General features: G+C 38.1%; 1 protein-coding gene across 1 annotated transcript in view; it reads right to left on the bottom strand.

Moving 5' to 3' along the window:
* The window catches only part of EZH2 (enhancer of zeste 2 polycomb repressive complex 2 subunit), a 107,811-nt gene that overhangs the window by 53,127 nt on the left and 38,884 nt on the right, over nucleotides 1–15,800 (bottom strand). Inside the window, exons 2-3 of the mRNA XM_043968441.1 lie at nucleotides 13,373–13,477; nucleotides 1,139–1,262 (exon numbers count right to left, since the gene is read on the bottom strand). Coding sequence (XP_043824376.1) covers nucleotides 1,139–1,255 — 117 coding nt within the window. The 5' untranslated portion in view covers nucleotides 1,256–1,262; nucleotides 13,373–13,477. The remainder of the gene's footprint in view (nucleotides 1–1,138; nucleotides 1,263–13,372; nucleotides 13,478–15,800) is intronic.

Raw genomic sequence — 15,800 nt, 5'->3', positions numbered from 1 at the left:
GGTTCTATGATGGTGGATAATGCTATCATTCTAATAACAGGAGAAGAAAGAAACAAGTAACCCTTGAGGAACTGATGTCTTGAAAGGGTTTGAGGACCTTGTGGTAGATAAGTTCTATTTTAAGGGTTTTTAACAGGGGAAAGAGAAGGGAGAATAAAAGAAGCAATACATTCATGTAGAAAGGAAGAAATGGGGTAGTAGAACATCTCATAATCGGGGTGTTTGAGATTATACAAATATGGAAGGAGAGTGGGCATTAGATGAACCATACTCATGTGAAACAAAGGAGAATTAGACACATATAAGTTTGGTGTAGAAAGACATCAATCTTAACAGGGAAGCAAGCAAGAATTGGGTGTGTGGGTTTTTAGAGGAAAAATAATAATGGTGAGGGAAGAGGTACAAGAAAAACAAACTTTCTTATCCTGAAGGCTGATTAAAAGAAAAAAGGGGGAAAAACACACTAGAAACTAAGAAGTGCCTTAAATTCCCCCTTAGACAACTAAGGAATGGCTCAGCAAACTGTAATATATAAATGTAAAGGAGTATTATTGTGCTGAAAGAAATAACAAGATTTCAGAAAATACTGGGTAGTATAAATTCACCCAGGGCGAAATGATCAGAATCAAAAGAATGATTTATATAAAGACAAACATTGTAAAGAAAAACAACTTCAAAGACTTGAGAATTATAATCAATGCAGTGACCAAGCATGTTTCCATCGGATCTATCATGAGGTATGTTACCTGTGTGGCCACTAGGTAGTTTCATTTTACTTGACTGTTCATTTGTTACAAAAGATTTTTTTCCTTCCTCTTGGTTTTTAATTGACATGAGTTAAAATGGGAAGAGTAATAACGATGCAATAATGATGCTCCCTGCCATATACCCCCAAAAAGCCCAGTGAAATATTAAAAAAAAAAAGGAGGAATTTCAGAAGGAAAGACAGAACAGTTTTGAAAGCAATATGTATAATCTATTATTTACTTTTTTTAAATAAGTGCAATGAAAAGGAGATTCAGTGTTTCACATATAAATCTTTTTGTATTCAATTCTGTTTAGGTAAAATATTCTTTTTTCTGGTGTTTAAATTCAAAATAAATAAAATTATGTTATTTTTAAAAAGATAAATCCATACCTTCACTTCATCAGCTCGTCTGAACCTCTTGAGCTGCCTCAGTCTCATGTATTCAGATTTTACACGCTTCCGCCAACAAACTGGTCCCTTCTCGGATTTCTTTCCAGTCTGGCCCATGATTATCCTAAAAGCAATGGTTTCACACTAAAATAATTAATCCACATAACCTAAACATAGTCAGTTATATTTAATTTAACATTCTGAGTAAATAAAAACAATAAAGGAAAAAGTGTTATACTATTTTCTGTCATTTGCAGAAATATACACATTCTGGACAACATTTACATTTTTTAAAAAAGCATTTCACGACAAGGATAAACCATAAAATGCATCTTTAAATAAACTTTGGACTTACAAGGGCTCTAGGATCTAAAGAGTTGTTTCATTTAAAAAGTGACCGATAATAAAGGAGTCAAATATGTAATGCCATAAGCTTGCTTTGACTATTTTTAAAACTCCCCTTTACACATATAAAAAATATGGTTACTGAATTGGTTATTATACTAGTTGAAACAAAATAAACATCATAATCTTTTAAAAGATCGATCAAAAATTAAATGAAGCAGGAAGACCACATGCAACAAAAAAGAAAAATAAAGTTTCAAATACATAAAGTCTACAAATTATAGTAAAAGTTCATTATAGAGGCAGTCCTTAACATTTTTCCACTTGAACTCCCCTTTTCTTTATCTTTACCAAATTCCCAGGACTGTTTGCTCAGATGAAGGAACAGTGCATGTTACATCACCAAGCAGCAATTTCCATCAAGATCCATTTTAATCACTTTCTTAGCATAATTCCAAGTCACAGCTCCATTAACAGTATATTAGTGTCCCTGTCTTTCCAAAATAGCTTCCACATCCAATATTCCCCTTATTTCAGGGACTCATTTTGTGTGTGTCACTGACTCCTTTGGCAATTTTTGTCTTCTTTGCCAAATGTGATGTAAAACCTCAGTTATTTTGCTTTGTATTCTCTTATTAATTGTGATCTTCTAATTATTAATGATCTAGTGCGAGTTTTCATGTGATTGTTAACTTTGAAATTTTTTGGAGAACTGTCTGTTCATATCCTTTAACCACTCTGCCAGTGGAGAATGGCTTTTAGTCATGTATATTTTTGTTAATTCCCTGTATCGATCAATCAACAAGCGTTTATTAAGGACTATACTTCATGCTAGATACTGCATTAATGCCTGGAAGTATAAAGAAAAAGTCACTGCCCTCAAAGAGCTTACATCCTAATGAGGGAGATTATATATATATATATATAAATCAGAACATACGAGAGAAATACAGGTAGAAGGCAGATAACCTTAGATGGGATGGCCACTGCAGCTGGGGGACCAGGAAAGGCCTTTTGGAAGAGATAATACTTGAATAGAATCTTAAAGGAAGCCAACTCTTAGAATCTTTGATGGTTCAAGGGAAGAGCCCTTACAAAGGCACAGAGGAGATGGAGTGTGTGAAGAGCAAGTAGGTAAGTATAACAATCACAGAAATGGAGTAGAGGAAAGGGAGTAGAAAATGAAAAAACTGGAAAAGTGGGAAGGTGTCAGATTGTACAGAGCATTAAATGCCAAAGGACTTTACATTTGATCTTGAAGATAGACAACTAGGGAGCCACTGGAGTTTTATGAGCTCTACACTTTAGGAAAATAACTTTTGGCAGCTGAGTGGAGGATAGCTTAGAGTAGGAAGCAACTTGAGTCAAGAAGACCAAATACAAGAATCTAGGAAAGAGGTGATGAGGGCCTAAATTAGGATGGTGGCTGTGAAGAGATGTAGAGAAAGAAATAACATCTGGCAAGAGATTATATTTGTTGGGTAAATGAGACAAGTTGAAAGTGATATAGAGTACCAGCCCTGGAGTTGGAGGAGGAAGAGGAGGCAAAAAGAAAAGAAATTGGGAACTTCAGGTGAGGGGAGGGTTTAGGGAGAATAAGCAGATTATTTTCTGATTAGGTAGAGGATTAGAGAAAAATAATATTATAACATTTATGTTTCATTGTGTTTGGCCTTAATTTTATTGAACATCTATTCAGCTACCATTTGAAATTGGTCATAATATTTGGGTTTCAAATGAAGCAGTATAATGCTTTTAATTTTCTTTAGCTGGAATGTCTAATACTCAAACTGACAGTATGATACCTTGATTTAAAGTGAGCTCAAAGGGGGCAGCTAGGTGGCGCAGTGGATAAAGCTCTGGATTCAGGAGGACCTGATTTCAAATCCAACCTCAGACACTTGACACTAGCTGTGTGACCTTGGGCAAGTCACTTAACCCTTACTGCCCCACCCCACCCCCCAAAAACAAAGTGAGCTCAAAGAGGCTCTTCAGCTTTGGGTTCAGTTTGTTTACTGTAGAGAAAGAGAAGGAAGTGTCATGCCCCTGAAAATCCCAATTTGCATTTTAATTCTGGGATCAAGCAAGAAAGGGGGTGATGGTGGTGAAGAGGACAGTAATGAGAGATCTGGAAGAACCCTAGAGATGGAGGGGTCCTACTTGATTACATCTCTGATAAGTGAGGATGAAAAGTCAATAGGTTTCATACAATCTCCACTCCATTGATTCAAGATCAATCACAAGCGATGGGTATAATGAGGGAAAAACAGAAGGCAGCATGTACCATGCAAGTCAAACCACCACCACCTTGACTACCATCTCCCTTCAGATCCTGATGGAGACAGCCCAGTACCCTGAACCCAAGAGCTTTGGAAATAGCAGTGTCCTCCAAACTGTTAGACATGCTTCCTGCCCAGCTCCCACAGCTATCATCGATGGGAGAAATCATGGTGAAGAGGGGGCCCATCTTCCTCATCACCACCAGCAATCAATAACTACTCACCAACTGCCATCATCAAGCAGATGGACACAGGAGCCCAGAAAGCCCCTCACTCCCAGTCCACCATTCCTACTTCCATCCCAGCTCTCATAGACATTACCCAGGGAAGAATATATATACTAGAAGTTGCAAAGAACTTTATCTACATCTCAACAAATTTGCTTGGTCACATTCTCATACAACAAACCAAGTGCAGTCAGATGATCTGGGCACCATCTAAAATCAATAATACTTCAACTGTGATGTTTTTGTCCCTGCAATATTTTGCAATAGCTGAGCTGAAATAACTTGAAAACTAGTCTCCAAAAAACAGCGTTAGTCACTCATGCTTTCTGGTTTGTCCATCAAAGAACTGGAAGTATTTGATGGTTTGATACTCTAAGAGAGCTAGAATTTGGAGACAGATAGGACAGCACTGGTTTTCATTTAAAATCCCCTTCTCCCTTACTTCCCAATAAAAATGTTAGGTGATCTTTTGACACTATAAATCCAAATTGAGGGTTTTTTCTTTCTTAGAAATACATAAGCCCTAGAAAGTATTCTTTTCCAGACTAAGCTTGTTTCATCCACATAAAAAAAATGACAAGTGCATCCACCTTCTTCAATTACTTTCTCCAAAACATTTGCTGCTGCATCTTCATCAGCGCTGGCCACTTCTCCAGAAATTTTAACATTATTCATTAGAACTCAATTTTTTAAGTGATCTAACTAGCCAACTAATACTTATAGTAAAAGTTTCTCACTTCATTTGCATTTTCTTTTGCTGCCTTAAATAAGTATGAAGCTTTTGTCTCAATGGCAACTCTGCAAAAGAAGAATGCATTTCTTATGACAATCTTCGATCTACAGAGTGAAAGGATACTCCATTTCTATCACTTACTACTTCAATCCCTTCTAGCTTTTTGCAAACCACCAAAAGCTGATGCAATTTTGTCTCTTTCTTTTCTTTCCCCTGCATGTTTTGTAATATTCTATACCACAGATCCAGGCATTCCAATGTCTCTTTCTACCTTAGAGTTCCTATGTATGCTCATGTCATGATGTTCAGTCACATCATTTTTTTTCTAATAACAAACCTCTTCCTTTTTGTGCTGGCAATGTTTCCATCTGAAGTATTCTTCCTTTCTTCTGCTTTGTTAAGGGCTTCTAAAAAACAATCAACATGACTGCTGGTAATAGGGTATACAGCAGCACAGCACATCCGAATGCAAGATGACAGATGAGTGCAGCCTGGGCATGGAGTAGCATGGTAAAAGCCTTTACTAGCTCTCACTAGAATTAAAGAATCTATAGCTCTTGTTACATTCCTAGCTTTTCCTCATTTTTATTTTTTTGGTACCTTCAGAGCATCTGGTATGGAAACCCCCTCCAGTAATAATGTTTGGAAATTCATTTGTAATTTATATTCTTAGAGGGAGGGGGATGGCATGAGAAGTTATAAGTGATTTACCAATTGAGATAGAGCCACTATATGTCAGAGGCAGAATCTGAACTTAATTTTCACATTATTCTAACACATTAATTTCAATCTAGCTATTCACTGGGAATGTAGGTGATCAAAGAAAGAGGGAAAAGATCCAATATGTACAAAATATTTACAATAGCCCCTTTTTATTCTTTGGGGGGGGGGCAGTGAGGGTTAAGTGACTTGCCCAAGGTCACACAGCTAGTAAGTGTCAAGTGTCTGAGGTCATATTTGAACTCAGGTCCTCCTGAATCCAGGGCCAGTACTCTATCCACTGTGCCACCTAGCTGCCCCTAATTTAAATTTAAAGTCTTAAAATTTAGAAATCCTTCCCAGTTCCCTCCCTAGTTCATCAAAGATGAGGGAGAGAAAAATCAGAAGGAAGGAAGGAGGGAGGGAGGGAGGAAGGGAAGGAAGGGAAGGAAGGGAAGGAAGGGAAGGAAGGGAAGGAAGGAAGGAAGGAAGGAAGGAAGGAAGGAAGGAAGGAAGGAAGGAAGGAAGGAAGGAAGGAAGGAAGGAAGGAAGGAAGGAAGGAAGGAAGGAAGGGAGGGGGCTTGACCCTAAGAAACAGAAGACAAAAGTCAAGAGTCATGCATGTAGAACATAGTACACAACATCAGACTTTCTTCAATTTATTAGTCAGTTTTACTACAATTTTTTCTCTTCCTCTTTTTGTTTTTTAAAAAATTCTTTGTTATGAGATGGCTCTCAAAAGAGGTAGAAAGGGGAGAGATTCAGGGGAAATCTAGGCAATGTAAAAATAAAAAGCAGCAATTTTTTTAATGACCCCTCAGCCTTTAGTCTCTCACCTCTACAAACTACCCTCCACACAGCTGCCAAACTGATATTACTACAGCACAGGCCTGACTATATCATTCACTATCTACTCAGAAAGTTCCGATGGCTCCTTATTCATTCTAGGGTCAAATATGAACTCCTGTGTTTGGTTTTTAAAGTCCAGTCTGACTTCTTGTACACACTTCACATTCCATCTCTCATTTCATGACTTTGCAACCTGTCCCCCTATACCTAGAGTGCACTCTCTTCTCACCCTGCTTCCTAGAATCCCTAGCTTCCTTCCAGTCTTAGGCAAGTACACTTCCCATAGGAAGCCTATCCTGATCCTCCAGTTATATACTAGTACCCTCCTCTTAATAATTACTTGTAAATATTTTCTATGTCCAGGAAATAGCTCTTTTTTGGGGGGAGTGGGGGAGGGTGGTCTTTAGATTCCCAGTGACTAACACATAGTAGGCACTTAGTAAATGTTTTATGAATGAAGTAAATCACTACCTAACCATGAGGTGAACAACCAAGTAAACCTTTTCATTCCAATTATTACACTTCAATTTGAAGGTCTCTGTGTCATTATCTAAGCCTATGAAACTGGTAGCCATGGAGGACAAGATACTGAATTTATAACACCAGTTTCCCCAGAGTTTAATAGCACAGTCCTGAAGGAAGACTTGGTGAAAGTCACTGCAAATCACCCAGTCTGACAACAACTGCTGTTTCAGTATAGATAGTATAGCCCTGCACTTGTCAAGAAAAATTGGGTTTAAATCCTCAGTCACTAGTGATCCTCAGCAAGTCAGTGGGGGTCTAGCTTCAATTTCTTTATCTGTAAAAAGGAGATGATGGTGATGGTGGTGATGTTATGAGGAAGGTTATGATGAAAAGAGATAATCTACATAAAGCACTTTCCATACCTTAAAGCACTATATAAATATTAGCTACCACACTCTGAGTCAAGTGCTCACAACTTCTGGCGGTGATAGCCCAGAATATAATGGCCTCTTCTCTGCAGAGCAGATGACTCTATCCTTTGAGAATTTGGCTTTGTTCTTCCTTAGGATAACTAGATTACCCTCCACTATTAAGAGCTGATGAAGTATATACTGTAGAGTCTCACAGCCCACCAGGCAGTATTGCCTGAGATCAAGGTAGATGTATCTCCCTCTTCTGGCACAAGACTCAGAACTTAGCATAACTGGTCTTTTTAAGTTCCCTCCCAGGCAATAAAACTAATAGAAGTATGGAATGAGTTACTAAAGGAATATCTTGGGAAGCTTACTGGAAACTCCTCTTTATAGGGAGAGCAAAGTCCACCTCCAAGATACTCCATAGGTATTAAACTTGAGGCCTCTTTATGATCATATCTCTTAACGATAGTTCAGATTTACAGCTATAGGATGGACAGGATAGAGAAGAATAATCCTTATAGAACTTTATGTCCTAAAGGCAAAACAATTTGCCATTTTTTTTCCTATCCTTCCACTGATGTTTTATCTCTCCTTCTATTCCCCATCTCTGAATGCTGTTCCTAGTAGACCCAGACTTCCCACTGGGTACTAGATACTCTTCATTGTCCTGGCACCAAGTGCAAAAAAGAGATAGATCTAAGTGAAAATTCTGGCTTATAGGAATTCCTAGCTCACTTAATATTAATTCCAAAAAAACCCAGCTGGGGATGTAGGAAGGAGAACCATCTGTTTGATGTGTTTCATATCTTATTCCAACTTTAGCCTTTAAGAAAGAAAAGATGATGCAATAGGAGGAAAGTACATCCCCCAGGAGAGACAAATCAAGCCACTGAGATCAACACCCCAGGAAAGACAGAAAAGAATGTGTGTACACAGAAGGGAAATTCTGCTACCAACTTTGTACCTGTCAGCAGCTTAAAAAAGAAGACTATATTCTTAAAACTACTTCTCCAGCATTCGAGAGGTCTGAATGGACTGCTTTCTGTTATATGTTACTGTCATACTATGAAACTGAACAGTTGGCAAAGAGGATTTGCATGCCCAGCTGTCTTAAGGGAAAGCCAGTCTGTTGAGGAATAAGAGTACAATAGTTTGAAAAAAAGTGATTTTCGGGACAGAGGCTCCCTTGTGACATTCTGTCTCTGCTGTGGATACCCCTCCTCCTGCCTGGTACTTCCTCCCTCCCTCCTGCCTTGTCCCTTTTCTAGAAACCCACACAGCTAGCTAGGATCTTCTGTGCTTGGAACCTTCTAAGCTATGAAATTCTAGCTTCTCAGTGCATTGGTGTCTCTCTGCTCATGATCTCACAAGTAGGAAAACAATCACAAGAACCAAATAAAGACAACATGCTTCCCTGAAAAGAACTTTGTCTTCCTTATTCCTTAAGGACCCTGTTTTGTGAGACCATTGAGGTATACTACACCAAATGAGGATCCACAAGAGCATAAACTGGATACTGGCTAGGTTAGAAAGGCTTCTCCAAATTCCTCCTAAATTATAAATGTATCCTACCTTTCTGGGGAATAAATTGCATCCTTGTCTCTCAGGAGACTATATTCCCAAAATATCTTACCCACCCTCTTGTCCCAAGTTTTTCAAGTTAATCCACAAGGCCTTTCCTTTTGTGAGTTAAGATACGTCAAATAACCATTAATAAATAGCAGTAGCATTTCTGTTCAGTTTGTCTTTTATTTTAAAAAAATCTCTTAAATCCAAAAAAGGAAGTGCAATAGATTAATACACCAACCAACTTAAGATTTTTTTAAATACAGATAATGGACACAAGGACAAGTGATGGAGGATGAATACAAAATCATGGCATAGTCTCATAATACTGTCAGAATGAGTTGAACTTGGCAAGGGATATTAAGGACAACCAAATGGAGAAGGGAATATTTGTTATATTGAGGGGAAAAAGATCAAAGGGATAAAACTACTAATTGAGGTGGATGAGAGAAGGCAGTGACAAGGCAAAATGGTCCGATTCTTATGAGTGTCTCTTTTCTCTAGCAAGGAAAAACAGCCTTAAGACTGGAAAGAAGAGAAGAATAACTCCATAGTAATTTAAGATTTAAGCATTTCTTGAACCCATCTGTTAATTCTTGTAAATTTCAGCAATAAATACCTTCTTATTATCAACTGGGGCTTACTGTTAAGGGGGGGAAAGGTCTCACTGAAATAGAATTACTATCAACAGTAGCAGGAATCCCCCTTGTTTATCTCTCTATAGCTAAAATTTGTTATTCATACCAATAGTCAATAAACATTTATTAAGTGCCTACTTTTACCTGCCACTTTTCTAAGTACTAAGGATAAAAAATATTAAAAAGGAAGGACAGTCCCTCAAGGAACTCACAATCTATAGGAAAAAGACAACACACAAAAGGAAGCTGAAAAGAGTGAGTGGGGAAGAGAAGGTATCAGAGGTATGGTAGAGAAGTCTTCAAGTAATGAGAAATGAGATGTCTGAGCTGAGCTATCTCTTTAAATGGAGGTTTGCAGTTCATGATCCCATCCCCCTACCCCCAGTCAGAGAGGCAGAGGTAGTTGTGAGAAAATGGGTAGTTGTCTCCTCCTGACCTGTTTGTAGGACAAAGGTCTCAGATCTGGGAATACTGTGTTCCGATTAGCTAGTTTTTGCCCGTAGATTGTAACCCTTGAGTAATTGGACCAATGATGAAAAAGGGGAGGGTCCATTCACGTTAGGGACTAGGGTTTAAAACAGGGCTTGTGAGCCCCCTTTCTTTGCACCCACTAGCTGCACGCTAGGGTGCCTCCTCACAAGAAGGAAATAAAGGAAATAAAGGAGCATCACTGCGGAGTTCCCGAGAATTACTGAAAAAAGGATTGTTTTCCCTCACAGTAGTGAAGACCCAAGCCTGATTAGATCCTACAGGATGATGAAGTTTCCTGAGGCATGGTGGAGAAGCCAGTCAGAAGTCCCAAAGTAGTGCAGCCAGGTAAGAAATAAGGAAATCAATAAAACCCACACAGATGCAAAGCTTTTGCATTGCAACAACCCTCCTCACGTTTATATAGTGTCTTAATTAAGGTAGGCTGTACCATATTATTACCATTTTACAATTCAGGTAAATCCCCCTGCTACAATCCCCCACTATTAAAAGCTGAAGCCAAGCAGGGGCAGTGAATCAAATGTTTCCTGGAGCCCTGAGCCAGGAACACCTGAGTTTAAATCCAGGCTCAGAAACTTCCTAGCCTTGTGATCCTGGGCAAGTTACTAATTTCTGTCTGCCTGTTTCTTCATCTGCAAAATGGGGATAATAACACCTACATCTCACAGGGTTGTTGTAAAGTGCACAATGCCCAAACAGTGACTAAAGAACCTGGGGATTTGAATTTCACCTTAGGTTTCACCAATTCACCTTAAATGAAGACTCTAGGAAAATTATGAAAAACAAAAAGGTTTTTTGTTGTTTTTTGTTGTTTTCAAAACGCCATTCAGAGGAGGGAAAGCAGGGATCAGACATCCCACCTGTCCAATTAGTGTATTAACAAAATGACAGCAAAAGCAGAACTATTCAACCCCTATTTTGCTTCTGTCTTCTCTAACACAGAAAGTGATTTTAAAAATGGAAATGGTAAAACACTCAAAAATGAAAGGGAACTGAAGAAATGAAGGTGTGGGGGTGGGGGAAAAGCCAGACTTGAACATAAGCCTTCCTGCTTCTAAGACCAGCTCTGTATCCACCATATGATCCTGCTTCTCAAATTCATAACTTTAAGAACTATAACATAATGAGATCAGTTTCATATACAATCTGCTTTTCCTGTCCTTTGTTTACTGACAAACTAACAAAAATTTTTAAAAATGTTTACATTGCAATTGAAGGCCAAGATAGGACAAATGAAGATACAGTAAGAAAGTATCTTTCCACACGAAGTGGAATTCATTTCCAAAGTACTTGCAGCTTTGAACACAGAAACACTTTCTGCAATTTTTGAGACCTCATAGAGAATAGGAGAGATACCATAAGACTAAAGACAGTCAAATTGTGCCAATTTTTTAAAAAGAGGGAGAGAACGTGCTACATTTTGTAAACATAGTCCAGTGAGCTTTGACATCAGGCTCCATCTTTGGTCTTGTCCTTTTCAACATTTTTAACACTGAGTTAGACTGAAATCATTAGAAGCATAGTCAGCTAAACTTCGTGTAACATGAAATAGCCAATACACCGAATGACAAAATTAGAGATAATAAAGATCTTGATGTCGATTATAGGCCAATTAAAAGACAAAATTAATAAAGGCAGAAGTAAAATCCTGTACTTAGATTTTGAAAGCTGCCTAACCTTGACAAATTAGAAAGTCTTTGAGACCATTTGCTACTTTAGAAAATGAAGAGATTGCCCATGTAAAAGCGGAATTAAATTTATTCTCAATAATCCCACAGGATAAAATCAGGGACCAATGAGTTGAAGTCATTTTTTTAAAAAGAGGATTTCAGCTAAATAAAATGAAGATTTTGCTAACAATTAAACAAGTTTAAAAATGGAATGAGTTCCTTTATCAGACAGTGAGTTTCCCATTACAGGAAGTATTCAAGAAAAGGTTGTCAGTGATACTGTACCGTAGTTCTTAAACCTGAGTTCTCTAAACATGGATTTACTTAAATAACTATTTCAATATAACTGGGTTTTTTGGTAATTTTATGTATTTTATTTTATGCATTTAAAACATAAGAAGGAGTCTACCAGCTTCACAAGACTTGGAGTCTGCCAAACTCAAGTCTGAATCCTGCCTTACACACTTGCTAGCTGGGGAACCCTTCCATTTTCTCATCTGTAAATTGGGGAGCACTGACCTCCCAGGGTTGTGGTAAGGATAAAGTGAGGTATGCATCAAGTATTTTTTACAAAGCAAAATAAATTATCACAACCTCTACAGTTTCCTAGTTCAAAATTCCAAACACTATCCAGGAGACACTTCTCCAGTCACTCAGGCTAACTTGCAGTCCTTTCACAACCCCAAGCCACCATTAGACTGCAAAGGGTAGTATATAGAGAGTACTGAACTTGAAGTCAAGAAGATCTTGGTTCAAATCTTGTCTCTGAAACCTACTAACTGGGTGACTAAGTCACACCCTTCTGGGTTTGGGTCTTGGTTTCCTTATCTATGAAAGAAGGCAATTGGACCCTAGGACCTCAAAGGTCACCTTTCAGTTCTCAATCCATGATCCTATTCATTGATATTAAAAAACACTTTATGCCTTTGATCAAACATATGTAAAAAAATCTTTAAGGAGAAACAAAGACTAATATAAATTTAAACATGCAATTTAAATTTGGACTAAGGCAGTCTCTCATATTTACTATATTAAATTGACGAAATTAAATACTTTGTACATCAAATTCAACTAATTAGTAAATCATATTTAATATTTAGCCTAGCTTTATAGCTTGTGATTTTAACAATATTTAAATAATAGAAAAGTATAGTATGATGTGGACAAAGAGATGACTCAGGGCCTGGAAGACAAGGGTTCCAGTTTCACCCCTGACATGTACTGGTTACATGATCCTGATGGTATCTTAAGTAACTCTTTAAGATTATAAAGTTACAGGAAAAATGTCAGGCTATGTTAGTAGAATAATATTCCTTATGGAGTTCCCTAAAAAGAAGAAATCATGGGCTTAGGTCTTATCCCTAAAATAATTATATTTTATAATGAAAACTCAGATCAATTTATCATAAATATTTTTCACATTTAAAATCTCTTCCCTTTATCAATGACACTTGATTTCATTATTACTTTTCAATCTCTTTCTTCCTTGGAATTTGCCTAGAAAGTTATGTACTAATTATACAAGATTTTTTTGATAAATCAGGAACATATAACTGTGCTCAATTATAACAATACCAAAGTACTATAAGTTTACCCTTTGTACCATGACACATCTAGAATTAAAGGTCATTTAACCATTGGACAAATAAGAACAAAATACATACACAGGCTATGTTCTAGATTTCTTTATCATTCTGAGAAAAATTCGGGAGGGTGTACTTGAAGGACACAGAATCCCAAAAGAACATAAAGTGCTTGAGGGAAACAACCACTTCCTTTAAGCTACTGTGTTCCCAGTACCTCATTATAGAGCAGGCCCATAATGAATATTTGTTAAACTTGAATCACTGACACTTACCCCTGAACAGGAATCAGAAAACTCTGATTCCAGTCCCAGCTCAGCTACTAACTTGCTGTGGGACCTTGGCAGTCACTTCACCTCTCTGGGCCTCAGTTTCTTCATCTGTAAAACAAGGAGTTTGGATTAGATAGTCTTTCAGGTCCTTCTAAGCTCTCATGTTCCATAATGCCATAAGCTGCCTTGGCTATAACTGCTTTTGTCCTGTCACTACAGGGGGTTCCATAGATAAGTATACAGTAAAATACAAAAACAACCTGAGTTCAAGTCCTGACATCACCAGAAATTCTTACCTGTGAGTTATTTAATCTATCTGAACATCAGTATCCCCCATGTGCAAATCAGAAATGATAATACACAACCAATAACTAGATGTAATGACCAAAGAGTTAACAAATGTAAGGTACATTTTAAATCGTAAAGTATCATCTTTACATAAGACACACTTTTCTCTTTTGCCTGTAGCAGTCCTAGGTCTTCTACATTTCATCAGGTTTACTCCCTTGGAAAATTCAGCTATTCTTATGACTTCAATTATCACCTGAACACAAATGATTCCTAAACTTCTTAGAGTCTCTTATTTTTAGAAGCCTACATAGCATCTTCATCTAAAGGAAACCTAACATAATGAAATTTCTTAACTATACACCATATAAAGCAACATTCTTCTAGATCCAACCCCAAGGTTGCCTTTATTCCCCAATATGATTTTTCTTCCATATTCTCTCATTTTGACCCACTCCCTTCCTTTCCATTTCCAAAGACACCACTCTGGTTCAGGTCTTCATTAGTTCACAACCATATCCCACTAAAGTTAGTCTCTTGCCACACTGGTCTAAACCAACTCTAATCAATCCTCCCCCTAGTTACAAATGTTCGAGCAGTATTTTCATATGCCCTACTCTAGAATTTCTACTGGCATCTACGTTGTTCCTTACTCCCTACTTCCCCCTTTCACATCCTGGCACTGCCACAAGGGAGATGTGGGGTGGGAACCCTTTGTACTTAGGAGGAATATAAGATCAGAGGTACTCAGTGTGGTCATGGGGCAAAATAGTGGCAAAATCATACTACAAGTCAAGAAAGACTGATTGGTGGTACAGTAACCCAATCTTGGCACTATAAGGACTCAGGCAGAAATGTCTGAAGCAGAAACCAAAGTGAGTAGTTAAGACTGTCAATCATGAAGCTGAATGAACATAATGCATTAGCAATGAATGTCTAAAAAGAACCCTGGGTCAGAATTAGAAGCATACTCAATACCTGTGGAACAAGCAGCAAGTCAAGTGTGAGAGTTAGGAATTGAAATTCAGGACTGAATGTGCAACAAAGTAAATTATAATTTGCTGCACCAGACCATAGAACTTTCTAAGCCCAGTCTTAGCTGAACGCCACCTTTTAGCTTCTCCTGAATTCCCTTCCCCTAGACAACTTTTGCCTCCTCTATTACCCCATTAACTCTAATTAACTTCCATAGCAACTATACAAACTACAACAGTGGATAAGTCCCTACTACTGGCTATCATATTAAATCTGTTGCTGTTGTTTGCTCTTTGCTATCAAACAGGACCAGAATAGATGTCATGACTTGCAGTGAATTGGATTTAAGTGAGGAAGGTCTGTGCAAAATCACCAGCCTCACTCTCTCCTCCAGAGCCATCTAGGTCCAGGGGCAAGAAATACATCAGGACTGGGCAGCTAGGTGGCACAGTGGATAAAGCACCGGCCCTGGATTCAGGAGTTCCTGAGTTCAAATCCGGCCTCAGACACTTGACACTTACTAGCTGTGTGACCCTGGGCAAGTCACTTAACCCCCATTGCCCCGCAAAAAAAAAATAATAATAATAATAATAATAATAATAATTAATTAAAGAAATACCTCAGGACAACTGGAAATGGATCCAGATGTTTTAAGGCAATTAGGGTTAAGTGACTTGCCCAGGGTCACACTGCTAGTAAGTGTCTGAGGTGAGATTTGAACACAGGTCTTCCCAACTCCAGGGGCAGTGCTCTATCTACTCATATTAAATCTAAACACTTCCTAGCCCTCCACCAACTCTTGCCCCAAGGGTTTTGCCCTTCCAAATCTATCTCATTATTGACCAGTAAGGCCCTTATGGTATTATTTCTTACACATCTTACTTGCTCCCACTTTTTTTGCCTTCTCTCATATTATTCCTTCCTACTACCAGAAATAATGTTGTTGTTGTTCAGTCATTTCAGTCATGTTCAACTCTTCATGACCCCATTTGAGGCTTTCTAGGTAAAGATACTGGAATAATTTGCCATTTCCTTCTCCAGCTCATTTTACAGATGAAGAAACAGGGCCCTGGCAAACAGGGTAAAGATAAATATTCCTGACTCCAAACCTATCCTCTGTGCCACCTCTCCCTCCCCTCCAAGCTAGCCTAGTATTTGGTATATATGT

Source organism: Dromiciops gliroides, chromosome 5, assembly GCF_019393635.1.
Source record: "Dromiciops gliroides isolate mDroGli1 chromosome 5, mDroGli1.pri, whole genome shotgun sequence".
Lineage (NCBI taxonomy): Eukaryota > Metazoa > Chordata > Mammalia > Microbiotheria > Microbiotheriidae > Dromiciops > Dromiciops gliroides.
The sequence above is the reverse complement of the archived record's forward strand: the minus strand, read 5'-3'. Positions and strand labels throughout refer to the sequence as shown.